Source organism: Heloderma suspectum, chromosome 1, assembly GCF_057233095.1.
Source record: "Heloderma suspectum isolate Gila_16-S chromosome 1, 16-S_ref, whole genome shotgun sequence".
Classification (NCBI taxonomy): domain Eukaryota; kingdom Metazoa; phylum Chordata; class Lepidosauria; order Squamata; family Helodermatidae; genus Heloderma; species Heloderma suspectum.
Genome location: NC_139458.1, coordinates 314,113,683 through 314,131,952, shown reverse-complemented (window position 1 = coordinate 314,131,952; position 18,270 = coordinate 314,113,683). Strand labels below are relative to the sequence as shown.

General features: G+C 40.6%; 1 protein-coding gene across 4 annotated transcripts in view; it reads left to right on the top strand.

Moving 5' to 3' along the window:
• The window catches only part of FBXL4 (F-box and leucine rich repeat protein 4), a 58,411-nt gene that overhangs the window by 5,969 nt on the left and 34,172 nt on the right, over window positions 1-18,270 (top strand). For 3 of the 4 annotated variants that reach the window (XM_084827164.1, XM_084827163.1, XM_084827162.1), the window contains 2 exons: window positions 11,078-11,681; window positions 16,561-16,918. In XM_084827164.1, the coding sequence (XP_084683290.1) occupies window positions 11,173-11,681; window positions 16,561-16,918 (867 nt within the window). In that variant the 5' untranslated portion in view covers window positions 11,078-11,172. Of the gene's footprint in view, window positions 1-10,663; window positions 10,723-11,077; window positions 11,682-16,560; window positions 16,919-18,270 lie in introns of all 4 variants that reach the window. The other variant, XM_084827165.1, reaches the window with a different exon arrangement.

Below are 18,270 nucleotides of genomic sequence, written 5' to 3'. Positions count from 1 at the left end.
CTTTATAGTTTTGAGAGACTTTTCTGTTGAAGGAGATGTGTTTGACCAGTTCAGTAATGCCTTCTTCTTGCTAATGGTTAAAAACTAATAGTCTAAATCCCATCCCTTCCCAGTCCAACTGGGAGGTACTGTTGCACTTGTGTCCTGCTTATGGGTTTCCCATGACAGCTGGTTTGGCCACTGTGTGAACAGAATGCTGGACTAGATGGACCTTTGGTCTGATCCAGCATGGCTCTTCTTAAGTTCTTAACTGCTTTCTACAAAGTGGGAATTAACATCTTTCCTCCAGGCCAGAAACTTCCTGGTTATATTCTGGACAATTTAATCTGGTATAACTGCCACTTTTGATTGTTTACAGTCACTAAGGCAGATTAGATTCCCTATCTCACCTACTCACTATATACACTATTAGAAGGTGTGATGATGACACTGAGTACAGAACCAGTCTCTGATAAATGCTAATTATTATCGGCCAATAATAAGCTCAAGTGGTGAGTGCTCCCAGGATTTCATTAAAATAGGGTCACTGAAAAGTAAGAGGGAAGTATCTATGTTTGGAGGAACCCCAAGGTTTGCAGAAATACAAACAACCTTTTTTAAAAAAAGCACATATGGGGTTTAAAAGCCCTCCAAAGCCCTGGAAGTACTGACCTACAGAATATAAAGCGAAAAGGAAAAATAGAACGGGTGGGGAGAATGGAATGCTCTGCTTGGAGGTAACAGCAGGCTGGAACCCTGAACGTGAATCCTAAAGGAGGATATGCTGCAACATTTTGTAGCAGGTCCCACTTGTTCCCCTTACTAGTGAACTTGGCTGAACAGCTGCCTTACCAGGAAGCAAAATGGGATGAACCACCCAAAATTAAGAGGAGTTTTAATATACTTGAAGCCTACTCTAGGTTTGTCAAAATATGTATGTAAATTAAGAAAATAAATTTAAAGAGCCCCCCCCAAAACAAAGCAATGCTAAAATGACTCATTGAACTACTGGGATATGTGGAATTTCGGGGACATAGAACATTCTAAGACTACTTCATCTCATGGTCTGGAGAGGGAATTTCTGGGTGCACACTAAATACCAAAGTCCAGCACTCTTGTCTCTGCTGCTACATTGTGTTTGGGAAGGATGGAGGGAAGGAACACACTCCTGAACAATCATAGCTATGTTAAAATCCTAGATTTCTCCATTGTTTGATCAGGGCAGTTCTCACTTCTGCCTCAAAAGAGAGGAAAACTGTTAACCTACTAATATTTTCTAGGAACATGTTCATTTTAAAGGCTCTTGACCTATATTTTGGGAAGATAACAAAGATTTGCTATGTCACGTTCTGTGGAGGTTGCACCATTATGTCTATTACATCACCCGCTGCCACGTGAGGAAGCCGCCGCCAGTACCTCCCTCGGCCCCGGCGGCTGCTCCTCCTCGCCGCTATTATCACCCCCAGCAGCGGTGGCACCTGCCCCTCCTTCCCCTCGGGCCCCGCCGTTGAAAGTAGTGGCCACAGCCGAGCCCCGCGGTGTGGGAAGCCTCTCTTCGTCTGCGCCGCCGCCCTCTCAGGCGAGCAACCGACCGCCTCCTCTTCCTCCGCCTGCTGCCCACTCTCCTGCTCCAACGGTGGGCCCCTCGACTTGCCCTCCCCGCTTCAGGCCGCCACTTCCAGGGTCGACTTCACCCCCTGCCTCTCCTCAGGGCCCACGCACAAGCACGGGGGTGGAGGGAACCCTCCGCTCAGGGCCGGGCACGGCGTCCTCGCCGACCCCTGGTTCTCGAGCCGGCGGAAGCCCGCGAAGAACTGGCAGGCGACGACGCCTGTGGCGCGGGAGCGCTTCGCCTTCCCCTTCTATAATGAGGGGCTGAGTGGTGTCCACTTCTTGGTGGGCAAAGGCTGCCCCGGTGGCCAGCGCATCGGCGAGGGGCTTGTGGAAAGGGGTGGGGGGAGAGGGCCCCCGCTGTGGTCCTCTCCTTCCTCCTACTCCGTCGCAGTTTGGGTTTATTTCTCTTTTGGGACCAATTCCAGAGAGCAAAAGCTTATAAAGAGCTACAGGCTGCGCTCAATGCATTTCATGGCCTTTTAGCCCCAGTGTTTCATATGCTGTTAATAGGGGTATGGCAAGCAGAAATCCAGCAGGGTAACTCCCCTTCGGTATAACCCATCCCTGCTCTTTGTGCTTCTGAAGGAATGACAGGAAGAAATTCAACAGGGCAACCTCAGTGCGCTTTTGTACTCTACTTTTGTGAGCTTCTGTAGGCAATCTTGTTGGAAACAGAATTCTCATCGCTTCAGCTTAACCCTATTTACCAAGGAGTGCCTTCCCTATCCTTGGTTTCAGCTCCTAATTCCAGGGTCTCTAGCAGTTAAATCTCTTGTGTGTGGACTGGATATATCTTATTTCTAGTGTCCATTTAGGTTTGTGGTTACAAGTGTGCTAACTTGTTTATAAGGGATTCAAGATTGAGACCGGAAGCTCAAAAGAGATGAAGAGAAGTTTGTGTTGGCAGTGTGCAGTATTCTCTTCTGCTTTATTTGGCAACCTTATTCTGGGGAATGAGTGATGATGGTGACAGGAGTTTTCCCCAATTGATGGAAGGAGGAGCAATCTAAAGGGTGGGAGAACAGTACCAGTATTTGTTACAGCATTTTTGATGCACATTAGCTTGGTAAGCCTTACAAGAACCAGGTAATGATAATGATATATTATCATTACATTCTGTGACTGGCTCCACATCACATCTGGATTATGGCAATGCTCTCTACTTAGGGCTGCCTTTGACAGCTGATTCAGAATGTGGTTGCCAGATTGTTAACAGGGGCCTCATGTCGGGAGTATGTGACTTCCTTATTGAAAGAGCTGCATTGGCTTCCGTCTATTTCTGGGCACAGTTCAAAGTGCTGGTGATGGCCTTTAACACCCTTCATGGTTTAAGACTGCGATATCTGAAGGACCACCATCTCTGTATGAGCCATCCTGCCTGTTGAGATCATCTTCAGATGCCTTCCTGTGTGCTGCAATACGTACAGAAATACACTTGGCCTTTTTTGTGTCTCTGCCTAGGCTTTGGAACTGCCTCCCAAGGGAGGCTTGTCTTTCCCCCTTTAATGGTTTTTTGGAAGTTAATAAAAACCTTCCTTTTTAGGAAGGCTTTTAGTTTGTAAATGGCTGTGCTATTGAACTGGTTTTAATGGCGTCTGGTTTTTTTTTTTAACTTTCTGTTGCGTTGGTGGTTTATTATTGTTTTCTGTTGCTCTTTTGGTTTTTTTATGTGTTTAATATTAGATTATAATTGTTTTAAATTGCTTTTTTATGGTTTTCATTTTGTTAGTTGTCTTGAGTTCTTTCAAAGAAAGGCAAGATAGAAATGTTTTAAATAAATACATCTTTTGTAGAAAGCTGCATGACTTCATTAAACCTACAGAAAGGCAAATACACAACTGAAAGGCAAGAAATGCATGTGTACGCCACAGTCCCCTCATATACTGTTTATCTTTTTTGTTTAAGTGGGCATATGTTCTTGCTTCAGCAGCTCTTTCTATCCTTGTTCAAGTAATCTCTAAATCTTGTTTGGTGGTTAGTTCAAAGCTTTGTGTGTATGGGGGTATGGATGGGGGATGGCGATGCTCTCATTGTTTCCTGGGTGCATCTTACTCTTGTTTCATCCCATCTCATAGGTTTTGTCCAACTGCAACAGTTATGATTCCAAAGAATAGGGTGCGTGCTGTGTCCTGGACTGTGGTAATTTAAAGTAATGGATTTTGTTCATAGGTGAATGTGTCACAAACAGTGGCACATGGTTGTTGAAATGTACCTCTTTCCCACTCCAAATGTTGGAGGATATGCATGTGGCTAGACCAGTTTATTCTCAGTTCTGTGTAAGGCTGTTTATTTTAAGCCTTTCATGTTTGTGCCATTGTTGATGTCAACATTATTTAAGGCTGTTTGATGGGTGGTCAAAGATAGGGTGCATGTCCTTGAGAGCTTACAAAACAGAATCTAGGGGTGAAATCCAACAGTGACTGTCTGCAAGAAGAACCAACGCTGTTAATGAAATGTATCCCCCCCCCCTTGCTGGCAGCCTTCTGTGATCCCCCAAAATCTGCTCCAGAGAGTTGGGAGACCCTCTGGAGCAGATTGGGGTGTGTGTGCTGGGGGGCTGGTGGTGGAGGGAGGTCCCATTTCATGAGGGGAAGCCCACTCGCACAGCACTGGATTTCACCCTATGATCACACATATTTCACCCTATGATCACACAATGTGTGAATGTAAGACAACGTGTGAATGTGAGAATAAACTATAGTGGCAGTGCAACACAACAACAGGGAGTGACATTGAGGAAATAGTTGCAGTTGAGTTACTGCAAATCAGATATTTGGATTGTATAGGATAGGAGAGATAAATATATTTGTATATTTGTCAAGTCTCTCTATTAAGGGTCTCACTAATATAGTTTGATTAAGATTAAGTTGCTATGATCATATCGGCAAACTTTTGTTTGTAGTCAGTCCAAAAGTGAGGTGAAGTCAAGACAAGCCATTTACTGAAATGCCAGACTCTAGTTCTGCATTGACCAGAAAGTAAACACTTTGGTTCAGATTCTTTAAGTTCATTTATAAAATAAAAGAATTTGCAAATGTTCTGATGATTTAAAGGTGCCCAGTATTAACAGTAAGCTTAACCAGAAAAGCCAACAGATGGTCACCTTTTGTAATTGTTCAGTGTTTTTCTCTTCTTTTGCTTTAAGTGCTGAACAGTTCTTTATTGCCACAGCGGACAAGAACTTATCTTACTAATACTTAGTGATCTTAACACTTGTTTCAACTACTTTAGGTTTAGATTTTAATAATGCCTAAGTTTGGATCTTCATAATCTTAATATTGCATATATTAGCTTTTCCTTATTGGAACTTCATTTCTGCATATGCTGAATAATATACTCTTGTACTGTCTTTATTAGGCTGGAAAGGTGTGTGAATGAATGCATGAGAGAGAGATGTAGAACTAGTAATAAATAGGCTTTTGGGGATGCAGTAGAGTGAGAGCATTGTGCAAAACCTTAACTGTGATGGGATGAGAAGTTCAGACTGAATGCAGTGAATGAGAGGATGCCTGTGGAAGGAAGTGAAGAGGGCAATGACATTAAAGTGGTGAGAGAGGAAGATAATTTCAGCAGTTATTTCGTACAGTGTGAAGAGCAGGGAAGATAAAAAGGTCAAATAAGAGGAGATTGAAGTTGTGCAAATGAGAAGGTGTACACCTGTGAAGAACAATTCTTTAGGAATGGAATAGATAGGAATATTTTCGATTGTTGTACTAGAATTGAGAGGATATTACGATTGCCTGAAAAGAAAGGTCTAGTGTGGATTTAGGATGGTTTAATTTGGATGGGGAGGATAATTATTAGGAGAAACACCTGAAATACAGTTTTATTAATGAGGGGACATTGATTAGCCAGGTCTGACATGTATGTGTGTGTGATATGTCATGATCATTTATAGCAAGAGTTCCTAACATTTTTGTGTCAGAAGGCACCTTTGGAATTTTGGAGAGTGTTATGAGTGTTATCACAAAGTGGCTGCCATTATGGGGACTGTCCAGTCACAGAATGGCTGCCATGGTAGGCGTGGCCAGTCACAAAATACTTATTTCCCAGAAAGTGAAGCTCAGACAAGTAATTTGACCAAGTAACTGAATACAAGGCAGAGGTGGAATTTGAGCACCAAATGTCAAATGACATATTTGGCCTAATCCCCTGTAGCCCTCTAGGACACTTCCTGCCACCCCCAGATTACCTTTTCCTTGGGCATGTTTCAGTGAATGAAGCTGTCTTGCTGTAGTAAGGCATCAACAAGGCTTTCAAATTTTTCTTCATCTGTAATTCAGTAGATGTTCTTGGGAAAAACTAAATGTAGAAACTGGGAAAAACTAAACTATAAATATAAACTAAGAAAAATGATTGCTGTTTGGTAATAACTCTTTCATCACATGGCCTGCTTGTTTTAAGTATGTGAAGCATAAGCAACTAGCCCAAATCTGGCCCTGTGCCAAATCTGGACTCCTGGATAGTGTTATGTGACTTGGTCAATAGTGAATTCCAGAGGGAAAAGGGTGGTGTGAATGAGCACACCTGTAGCAATGGAGCAGGTTGTTTGGGGAAGTTTTGACATTCCCTTGTAAAAGCGGTCCTCTAGCAACAGTAGTTGCTGACTTGGATACTTTTTACATTGGGTATTAGGTACCACAGATGGTAAATTACCATGTGAGTTATTTAAAAACCATAAGAATTTAGTCTGAAACTTATGATGAACTGGGCTGTTGGCATTGGTGCATCTCAGTTCAGCTTTGAATGGATAAATTTGCACAAGTATACAATTTTTCTGTTATTTTTTACTCATGAAAATAAATCTTCATGGGCGGAAATTGGGCTGTTAGAACATAAGCCCTCTATTTCCTTCTCTACTTAGATAAGCTAAGGCTGCAGTCCTATGCACGCTTATCTAGGGAGCGAGCACCATTTTATTTATTTATTTATTTATTTTATATCCTGCTTTGCCACTAAACATAGTGCTCAAGGCAGCTAACAATTTATTCTTACAATAATAAAATACAGATACAATGTTACATAATTAAAACTTAACCACATTGAGTTACTTCTGAGCAGACATATGCAAGATTGCACTGTCTTCATCTTAGGTATTCTAGTCTTGAAATGATGAAGGAAGCTATAGCCATCTCTTGGCTTTGTTTTCAAACAAAATAAATATTTGAAATGCAGACATCATTAGTCCAGCATAGTGCATGTTCTGGTAAATGTCTGTTACACAAATGCTGGATCTATTTTAAGACCTATTTCGTCATCCCTGCTCCAGACTCCAACAGGTTATATAGGCATTGCTTCTTCTCTCTGCCATTGAAGATAAACAACTAAGAGCAGAGGCAAGAAGATTAATTTGGGGCATTTTGGCTCATACGTTTGCACAGAAGTATCGTTCTCAAGGTTAATGTAATTCTGGGGCTACCAAGGCAGTTTGAACACATACCTTTATATTCTTTTTATTATTTTATGAAAAAGCAGCCTCATTTTTTCTTTCGTTAATAGGAAATTGTGTGTGTGTGTGTGTGTGTGTGTGTGTGAGAGAGAGAGAGAGAGAGAATTTGCAACATAGCTGCTTAGAATAGAAATTATATTTAAAAAATTGATATTATGTAGAAATTACATTTTTAGAATGTTCCCCATGATGCTTACATTGTGTTATGTCAATATTTCTGGGCAATTGCAAAGCAAGTTTTAGTTTAAAAAACAAAACACTTAGCTTTTATACTTATTTTAATTTGGACTGCAGATTTTTCCAAACATTTGTTCCTTACGTTTTTTAATTAAAGTATTTTTAAATTACAAATAATAATCCAGTTTTACCTAGATACTTATAAAGAAAATGTTGCCTGAATATTTAAGGTCTTGTCCCTTCTCAAGACCTCCCATACTCCCCCCTCCCTGCAATGAATGACCTCTCTACATTATTAGTTTGTATTTATCATATTTGACAAATTTGCATGTTAATGAAGTTATGAAACTTGGCTCCTTCAGAAATACTTTTTGGACTTCAGTGGACAAATATTTAGTTTGATGAATTAACTATATAATAAAGAAAGGGCAAGAGTGGGGCACCTGGAATATAGATTAAAAAACAACATTACATTAAAAAAAAAAGTTTTCAGAGTTTCTGATGTCTGAGTGTGAAGACAAAATGTGAATGCATTTTGTGCCAGCTCATAACCCTTGGGCAGCTTGATCTATTAGTCCAGTATGGCTTCCCTTTTATATTGTGATGTTTGCATTCCTTGACTGCTTCCAGATGCAAGATATTGACATGATGCCTTTTATCAGCTTTGTTTGTGTTAAGAGACTGTTAAAAAGAATATATATGTTACAAATGTTAGACCAATTAGAGAATGTTTTACTTAATGATGAACATAGATGAACTATAACAGTCATTGCAGACTAGGAACCAGGGTTGATAAAAATCAGTGCTTTAAACAAAAATGGATTTTTAAAATTTAAATCAGATTTTGAAATTTTTGTAAAAGAATTAGTAAAAAAAAAAGTCTAAGTCAAAGATATAATCATGAATACTAATTATACAACTTCTAATTATATTCTATTAATATGTTAAAAGCAGTTTATAGAGATGGGAGATCACCTGCAGTGCAGAGGACTGATCAGGTTATGTACAGAAGTGCATGCTCGCTCGCTCTCTGTCTCTCTCTCTCAGGGCCTTGCCTCTCTCTAAGTGTGAAGACAGAGAAAGTAAATGAACAGAGAATTTGGGGAGATAGAGTAGATCTGAACAAGGAGGAGGAATCTGGATATAAATACAAGGAGTAGGGGAAGGGAATAGAAAGTGAAACCTCCATGGGTCCCCTGTATGTCTCTACAGCCAATCCCCAACTGTATCTGCATCCCTTTTATGCTATCTCTGTCTTTCTGCAGGTCCAAAGTAAGAACTTTATAGTGGTCTATCTCCTCATCCCACTTAAATACGTTTCCTTTTTTACAAGCAAAAATATGGAGAAAATGTCTACCTTAATTAAAATTTGTTAGCTCACCAAGGGCCAAATAAACATTACTTTGGAATGCAAGCTTGTTCAAGGTGGAAGTCCCGCTATGTTTACTTGATTTACTCTCAGGTTATAGTACATAGGATTGCAGCCGTTGGCTCTTGCTCAAAACATATTGCAGGTTTCACCTATTGATTCTTCTTATGTCTGCTTCTATGTGGATTATTAATTTACCTGAACATTTTAAAAATCCCACAGCCACCTTTTTGCAGGTTTGGCAAGGGTTGTGTTGGATACAGAATAGGCAAATTGCCCCAGGGCCCCACAAGGCTTAGGGTCCCTAATGTTCATATTACTGGACAAACAAGGTTGTGCCTGTTGCCTCTTTAAGAGCCAAGCCAGCATGAGCAGGCCATATGAGGGAACTGGAAGAATCCGTTTCACTTTTGCATCAGAGCCCTGATAAGTGGGCTTGCCTCTATAGTCAGGCCAAGAACAGCCCTGGGCCTGATGGAACCAGATATGTTCTTGGTTAAGTTGCACTTGTCGCTTTTCCTCCTATCCAAATTTTTCTGTCCTGGGTTTTCCCATTGAGTTGTAATAATAAATAGGTGAGTGATACTGTTCTCACATATACATAGCACCTTTGATCTTCAGGGCAGTGGATTTACTGGAGTGATTCCTTTGTTGAAGACTGTACTATTAGTTGGGACAAGCAACAGCCCTGAGTGGGAGGGATGAGAACTAGGCCCCAACACTGCTTTGAGCTCTTCAGAGAGGGGGTGGGGGGAACAGGATATAAATGGAATAAGTAAAACATAAGAATGCTCACTTGCATCCCTATATTGGTTGCATCAGGTGAACGTAACTTTAATAAATTGGAACTGGTAAAGGATCACCTAAGATCTACCATAGGGCATGAAAGGTGTAACCAATTTACAATCTCAGCAGAAAATAAGCTTGCTAGGCAAATCTCTTTTGATAATTTATTTTATAAGTTTGCCAATATGAAAGCAAGGAAGAAGTCATTCAAGTAGGCTAGCTGGTTAAGTATTAGATTATTCATTAATTATTGTAATAAAGGATTTTTGTTTGAATTATGCTGTCTGATAATTTCTGATCTTAATTTTAGTCATCATAAATAATGTTTAGAGGTACTATGATAATTCATAATTTTCTGAGATTGCAAGATGCTCCTTTTGCATTTCATTAAAGTAGGTTTGCCTATCTAGTGAATTGGCATTCATGGTTTATTAATGAATTTATTATTAAATACTGCATGCTTAACTATATAATACATTTATTATGTATCTATTCCATGTATTTAAATACTCTTATCTACTGACAGCATTGGCGGTGGGGGTTGCTGGAGAAGGGTCCTAAGGCTGTTGCCCTGGGTTACCTCTCTGTGGCCCTGTGTTTAGCTTAGTGCCTCCCCCCTCCCCCAAAACAGAAAAGTCTATGCACCTGGGTCTTACGGAAATCAATGAGACTTAAGTTAGTCATTGTTATCTTTTCACAATGATTTAAATGAGATCTTAGTGCGGCTAACTTGCAGTGCAATCAGTTGTACTCATGTCTACTCATCAGTTGAGTTTAATGGGATTTACTCTCCAGTAAGTGAATATAGGACTGGAGCCTTAGGCTAGATCCAGTCCAGTATATTCAGTGGTGAAAGTAGATGATACAGGTAATACAGCTGTGTAAATAAGCCCACAAAAGTTACTGTTCTGCAAAACTAGAATGGGCATGGGACTGGCAGAGAAAGGATATAGAACTGCGTTTTATGGTGGGTGTGGAGGACCCTGCTTGGTTTCTGTGTTGGGTGCAGAGGAGGGATGGTGTACTCCATCCCTTCTCTATCAGCCTGCTCTCTCACCTGCTTAGAATTCTATGCACCTGTCTGCATGCAACTCCTGGCCACCTACGGCGACCAGGTTAGTGCTTAAATACAAGGCTGAGGTAACAGTTCAACATAGTTTTAAGGATACTAAATAATACAGAATGCCAAGGCTCAGTTCTGTGATACATTCATTAAACGTTATGGCATCCATATACTTTTTAATGAATATAACTTTATATATTTTTCTTTTTTCTGTATCTGCACTCAGAAGAGGAGCGTGGAGTGGCCAAAACGGGACGTTCCGGAGCGGGGAAGGCGGAAATGCCGGTATGACACATCCTGTGTGTTGTCTGGCAGCCTCCTCCTGCACTCCGCCTTCGTGTGGCTGGACAGCCAATATTGGCTGTCTAGCCGCAAATGCAGGGTGTGAGAAGCACGGAGGGAACGATCCCTCCGTGCTTCTCCTGCCCTGCATTGGATAGGTGGTCACCTCCGAGTTCAGTGGCGGCTGCCTATCCCCATAGGATTGCACCCTTAGTAACTGTTTTTCACTTGTGATATCATACCTTTAACCACTGTAGTGCCATCTAAAGCTGCCTACCTATAACCAGTAAAATCAGTTTTGTTTCTTGAGTTATTTTTGGTATATTGACTGTGCTTTATTGTTTTTCTTTTTATTCAGGTGCCTGGTTTTTCTTTAAAAAAAAATCCCACAAAGAGTTAATGTTTGTGTCTTGAGGATACCTGACTTTTAGCTATCTTATAATATCTACCTTGATGTCACCAGCATTTCCCATGTTAACAGTTCTGAGCATGTTTTACTATATTTGCCTTCGGCGCCGAGCCAGGACAGCGACAAGGGGAGAACGGATGAACAATCGGAGAGCCATTGAATCAAACAGAGCCTCACCTATCAATGTTGAATTAATCCAATATGCCAAAGAGGTGTTGGATTTCAGTTCCCATTATGGCAGTGAAAACAGCATGTCATATACCATGTGGAATTTGGCTGGAACTCCTAATGTGTACCCTAGCTCTGGTGACTTCACACAGACTGCTGTATTTAGAACTTATGGAACATGGTGGGAAATGTGTCCTAGTGCACGGTCACCTTTTATGAGAACACCCCCCAATTTCCATAGTCAAGACTATGTAGAGCTTGCTTTTGAGGAACCAGTTTATCCTACAGCAATACATGTTTTGGAAACATATCATCCTGGGGCTGTCATTAGAATTTTGGCATGTTCTGCAAGTCCTTATTCCCAAAATCTGCCTGCTGAAGTAAGGTAATTCACTTTATTAATTTTCTCTTCTTGACAATGAAATGTTAAAATATTTAAAATAGAATTTCATCCTTAAAAGATATGGATAAAAGTTTGATTTTAAAAAATATATGTCCTGTCTTGTTTTATGACTAGTTGCAGAAACATAGAAGCTATGGTTGACTCAGATCACATTTGGGCAACACCTTACTTTTGTACTATACTTGCAGCATTGATGATGATACACTTTGTTGATGTAGTTTGAGATCATTGACTAAGTAAATGACATGAAGCTTAGTTACACTCATGTATGTAGTCTTTGAATTGTCCACTGAATCGTTTATTAATAATGTAAAAATAAATGCGGACTTTTTTGGGCTGGAAAAAACTTCAAGATTCTGGTTATCTAATATCTAAAAACCTGAAACCTAAAAGTAAACCCAAGAGAGGTGAACTTGTGTAACGAAGGAGGGAAATTCAAACTTACCAAGCAATAGCATGGAACAACCTGGTCATGCATCTTCTAGGTGATTTCTATAGTACCTACTTAGCATAATGCTGACTCAGTCTGGGATGTGTATACAAATGCATATTTTGGGATTTATCGTAGCCTAACCATGCCTGGCATGTTCTTTGTTCAAAGATATTTCGAGAAAGGATGGGGAATAAGGTTGGATTCATCACACAGGTGGTCCCAGGCCGTAAAGCAGTTCATCACTACTTGGGCTTGTTTTTGGGTGTCCATATCTCTCTAGGACTGTGAAGGTAGCATTTATGAAGAAATAGGCCCTGCTAATAGATTAAAATACTGGACAGGCTTGGATCGAATGTTTTAACCTCGTGTAAATGCAATCGGGCATTTATAGGCACTAAAAGAGTAAGAAAGGATAGCAACAACCTTAAAAGGTATTTTTCAACCATGATAGTTACATACTGAACTGGATTATCAGTATTGTGTTTCAAGTGTTAAGAGGGACTAGCCCAAATGCCTGCAATATTTAAAAGAAGTCTCCCGTATGTTGGGGGCTAGAAGGGTGCTATACTTTTGAGGTGCCATACTCAGTGCTAAGGCAATTGCAGAAGATCCCAGGCTCAATATTTGTCATTTTTCTCTAATGGTTTTCTGGAGAGAAGTATGGGAAAGGCCTCTGAGGCCTTAGAGAGCTGTTGCCAGTCGGAATACTGTGAGCTAGTGAAAACCCTGTTGGGTCAATGGTTTATTTATTTGGCTGTTTTATATGTTCATTACAATCATATCTCAATATTCCGATTAATTCAGGTTTCACTTATCAAAATCCTTTTTTATTAGTCACATTCATTTTGATACATTGAAATCTGCAAACTCATAATCATTTATGTTAAATTGCATACAGGTAAAGAGCATCAGAACTGAAATAGACTACTGCTGGGATCAAATTTCACTCTTCTACTTATGAGATCATATTTAAAATGTTGATGGGTATACTAGTAGAATAGTAGAGGAATTGGAGTCCAAGGAAATCCTATTTAATGAAGAATTTCAAGTTTTTTTAATTATTTCTTTGTTCATATAGAAAAAAAAATATTCTTAAAACATTTATTCTTAGATCAGTCTTGGCTTGTGTTTCTTGTTAGTCAGGTAGACTTACATAAATGAAAGTTTCATCCTCGTATTTACCAGATACATAAGGAAGTGTAGCAACAATTGAGTAAGGAATTTATTAAAGCAGAGCAAAGATTTAATAAGTACCACTTTCTTTGGTATATGAGGCATAGTATTTGTTTCATTGCAGTTGGGCTGGATGGGTATTATCTCTTTTATGATTCCCAGTCTACATTTTAATGAAACTGCTTTTGTGAACATTGTGTATGACATGCTGTTCTTGTAGTGTGCCATACTGGAAGATGATGAACTTATATCCTATGGAGCTATGCGCGTATATATAGAGCTCATCTACTTAGCAGTTTGCTAATCACTACACTTACATGTTTTTTTTAAAGCCATTTATGTGTAGGCATGCTTAATACATGTCCTATGATACCAGAACAAACAAATGGGATGTGTGGAAGACATGCAATGCAGTCTTGCTTGTTGATCATCTCCAGGTATTGAGGATCCTGGATCATAAAAATGTCCATCTAGTCCAGCATTCTGCTTTCCATTATGACCAATCAGGGCATGAAGGGAATATACCTCCCCACCAAATGAGATGCAGTCGCATACTGCTTCTGAACCTGGGGGTTCCATGTAGCTATTCTGACTAATTGTCATTGATAGGTCTATCTCTGTGAATTTGTGAAACCCCCTTTTAAATCCATCTAAGCTTCTGGCCTGGGTAGAATTAGACATTATGAATGACACTGAGCTGCCCTAGACAACAGCAGCCCTGTTTCTCCTCCTCTCACTCAGGTGACATGATTTAAGGATACTCAACATGTAATCTGGTATTGTTATGCTGTGCGTTTCACTACCCCCACAAGGGGCATTCAGTGAAGTGAAGCAGGGACAGGGAAGCCCTGTGACAACACCATATCCTATGTCAACCATGCTGAGACATGTGAGAGAGTGGAAGAGGAGGAACAGGGCTCCTGTTTTCAGGAGCAGCCCCGTGTTTACCATAATAACCAGTTCCATTCTAAGGAAAGATAAAAAGCTAAGGAAACGGGGTCTGGCTGGAGTCAGGAAGAGGAACATTTACTCTGCATAGCTTCCCTATTTTTTGACATGAACCCCCAACCTTTCTTACCCTTTTATGCCCACTATTTTTCAATTAAGTTTATCGCTATCTTAGTTTATCACAGGTATTTCTGTTTCTTGAATATAAAATCCTAATGTTGATAAAATGTTGTAACCACACTGTAGATCAAATGGGTGTACACAATTTGTATGTGTACTTCTGATCAGAGTTTTGACTTGTAATGTATGGCTGTGAGAGCTGGACTATAAGGAAGGCTGAGCGCCGAAGAATTGATGCTTTCGAACTGTGGTGCTGGAGAAGACTCTTACGAGTCCCCTGGACTGCAAGGAGGTCAAATCAGTCCATCCTAAAGGAAATCAACCCTGACTGCTCATTGGAAGGACAGATAATGAAGCTGAAGCTCCAATATTTTGGCCACCTAATGCTAAGAGAAAACTCCCTGGAAAAGACCCTGATGCTGGGAAAGACTGAAGGCAAAAAGAGAAGGGGACGGCAGAGGATGAGATGGCTAGATAGCATCACGGATGCAATGAATATGAACTTGAGCACACTCCGGGAGAGAGCGCAGGACAGGAAGGCCTGGCGTGCTATGGTCCATGGGGTCACGAAGAGTCGGACACGACTGAACGACTGAACAACAACAACAACAAACCAGTGTCCCTGCTCTTAGTGTGACCTTTTGAAATAATCTGTTTTCTATTTGTTAGGTCTGTGACTGTTTTTTGCTCCTTTCTTCTGTCTGTCTAGTCAGAGAATTTACTTCTAAACTGAACCTGCCTTTCTGATATTTATTGTCTCATGCCAGTGAAACTTACCTTTGCCAGAAATTCCAGCAGTTCTTTCCATAATAATGCTATTTGATTTATGCTCTAGAGTGGCCTTGAAACTTCTGTCTGACTTGTGCAGGTACTCATCTTTTGTGTCATTTCTTCCCAGTATGTGACCAACCCAGCATAATTGTATTGTGATGCATATGGCTTAAACATTACCAGTTAGACTGCTGTGCTTTATTATTATGACAGGCTGTCGTCACTGAATACTTTTTCTCCATTAGCAGTGGAGCATAGCACTCAGGTGTCGGATGTGAGGCTTTTCTGGGAGTCAAATATAGCATCAATATTAGACGTATTTGTACCCTCAAGGTAGATGTTTAAGCTTGCAAACAGTTTCATACGTGTCACTGTGGCCAGCTCTGTTCTTTTGAAGTAAATGTATCTTGGAAAGTTATAACTCAGAGGATACCTTCTAGAATATTTTCACAGCTGTTGCCTTTTAAATTGGCTGTGGGTCCTGCCTATATTCTAGACATAATGTGTCCCCAATTTGCTGTCCGGGTAAATTTTTCCAAGGTAGATAGCCCTGAGCAACTTTACTAGTAAAAACTGAAGTTCCAGTGTGTGAAGGAACCTTGTGTTGAATTCTTGTCTTCTCACTAATGGTGGTCATTTGGATGCTTCCACAATGAACTACTAGATGGCTTACTCAAAACCATTCATATACATCAGCCTTCCCCAACCTGGTGCCCTCTGGACTACAACTGCCATCATCCCTAGCCAGCATGGCTGGAGAACAACAGATGGGGGAAGGCTGCTGTAGATATTCAAGCAACAGCTTCAAGATTCCATTCAGTTGAGTATCTCAAAAGCAACATCACACTATATTAAAGCTTTTGTTATTTTCAAAATATTGGCAGGCCTAATTTGGACCTGCACAGTACATGCAGAACTTTAGTTTTGGGGGGAAGTGGCTTGTTTCCTATGCTGCTAAACCACAGGTTAGGTAGTTCTCCAAGATAACAATTTCCTCAAGTAAGGACTGCCATTTCAAGATGCAGGATTATAGAATGTCCAGGAGAAAAATCTCCAGCTGGGAAATGCGTCTAGTCTACACAACCAGTGCCTGAAACTTGCACGCACAAGAGTGCTCATTATTATTTCATCTACAACTACCTGTAATTCTTCAAATGATCCCTTTAATTGTTCTCTTATTGAAATGTATCTTCACTATGACTTTATTCTCAGTATCCATCCCCCATGTTAATATATTATCTAACCTTCTTTTCTGTGAGATATCCATTAAATTTTGTGGAATAGGACAGTTAAGACTGTCTTATATCTGTCACATTTTAATGTACTTAATTCCTGTATTTCTAAAAAAAAGTAGAACTGTATTAATAACATCTGCTTGGTACTAATAATATTATATGCATGTTTTTCATTTTGTAGGTGGGAAATCCTTTGGTCCGAGACACCTTCCAAGGTGAATTCACCTCAGGCACGCCGGTTTACACCTAGTATCAAACAGATAAACTTTCCTACAAACCTAATTCGTCTGGAAATAAATAGTTCCCTTCTGGATTATTACACTGAATTGGATGCAGTTGTACTACATGGTTTAAGAGAGAGGCCTGTGCGTTCACTTAATGCTTCAATTATTGATATGAATGATCTGGATGATGATGATGAAGAAGATGGAGAGAGTGACAGCAAGAGCTTCAGCATGGACAGGCTTAATAAGCAGTTTGGTGCTGCTGCCTTCAGGGAAAGCTCAACTAATGGATTCTTTGATAAATTGCCTTATGAGGTAAAGGAGTGGGAATCTTATTAGGATGGTGGAATTGCTATAACCAGTTTGGATACAAGGGTTCACTGGGTTATCACATGTGAATGGTAATAGTTTCACATATGGTCCTTTGGAAGCTGCCCATGATTTTTTCTTTAAAAATGCCCCATTAGTATGTTTTGGTAAACTATCAGCTCTTCTCATAAAGGTGTTAAACAGATCCAAGTAATGTTTCATCAAACTACTAAGAACCAACATAAAACCTGTCAACGTCTGGGGTGGATATTCACGACAACAGAATGAGAAGCGCGTTGGAGTATTACGCGAATTTTCATGGAATCGGATTTGGTCCGTCAGGGACACGCAAAGCAAGATAAACTGAGTGTAGCATACCTTTAAAATCCGGTTTTCAGCACTTGAAAGGAATATACTTCCCAGGTTGCATGGGGGGAATAGAACTGAACGTCATCAAACCGGCAGGGCTGCTCAACCGATGAGAGAGGCTTGTTTCCTGCCCCTGTCCAGTCTCCCCGCTGCTACTACAATATTATGAATGGAGAGCAACTAATTTCCCCCGTGTGTGCAGGTTTCCCTGAAGAAACCAAAATTCCCAGTTCTCCAGTGCAGCATCTGAAGGCTCCTGAGAGCCCCCCCCCCCAATTTTGCCACATCCCAGCAGTCTGCTGCAGAGTTATTGCTCCCACTCTATTTTTCCCCATGTGTGTACTTTTGCCTATTGCGTCTAACTCCCCCATTCTGACCCCCCCTTCTCCCTGCTCCCAATGAGAAGCTCCCGTAAATCTGGAAGATCATTACTGCGATGAAGTGGAGAAGGGACTTTACATAACAGTGGAGAAAGGACTTATATCAGAGAAACTGGGGAACATCAAGAAGCAAATATCGCAATAGCGATTTAAGAGAACAACAGAGAAGTGAAAGAGCACTTTAGGGCAAGTTACTAAAATTAGCCCTTAACCCTTTCACTGCAGGGGAGCGAGATTTATTTCTTACTTCTGAGTAAACATGCACAGAAGGGGGATCTGTTAAAGATTAAAAGCAGGCTACCTAAGGTGACTGAGCATCCTCACTACTGTGGTAATGTGAGGAATTGTTGCTGAGCTTCTGGGGATTTTCTCAATGGGAATGGGAAAAACATTGGGGAAGCAAGAAGGAATGGGGCATCCCACCCCCTTGACCATGTCATTGCCAGGTCACAGAGGCATGGCCAGGATTTAATGCAGGGAGACACTGTGGTAAAACCACCAGGGAGCCGCTTTCAGTAAAGAAGTTGGAGTAAAAGCAACTTTTAGGTTCAGAAAATGCAGCTTCTCAAGAGCAAAGTGGCTGGTTGGCAGCGGATTGGTGACAATGTC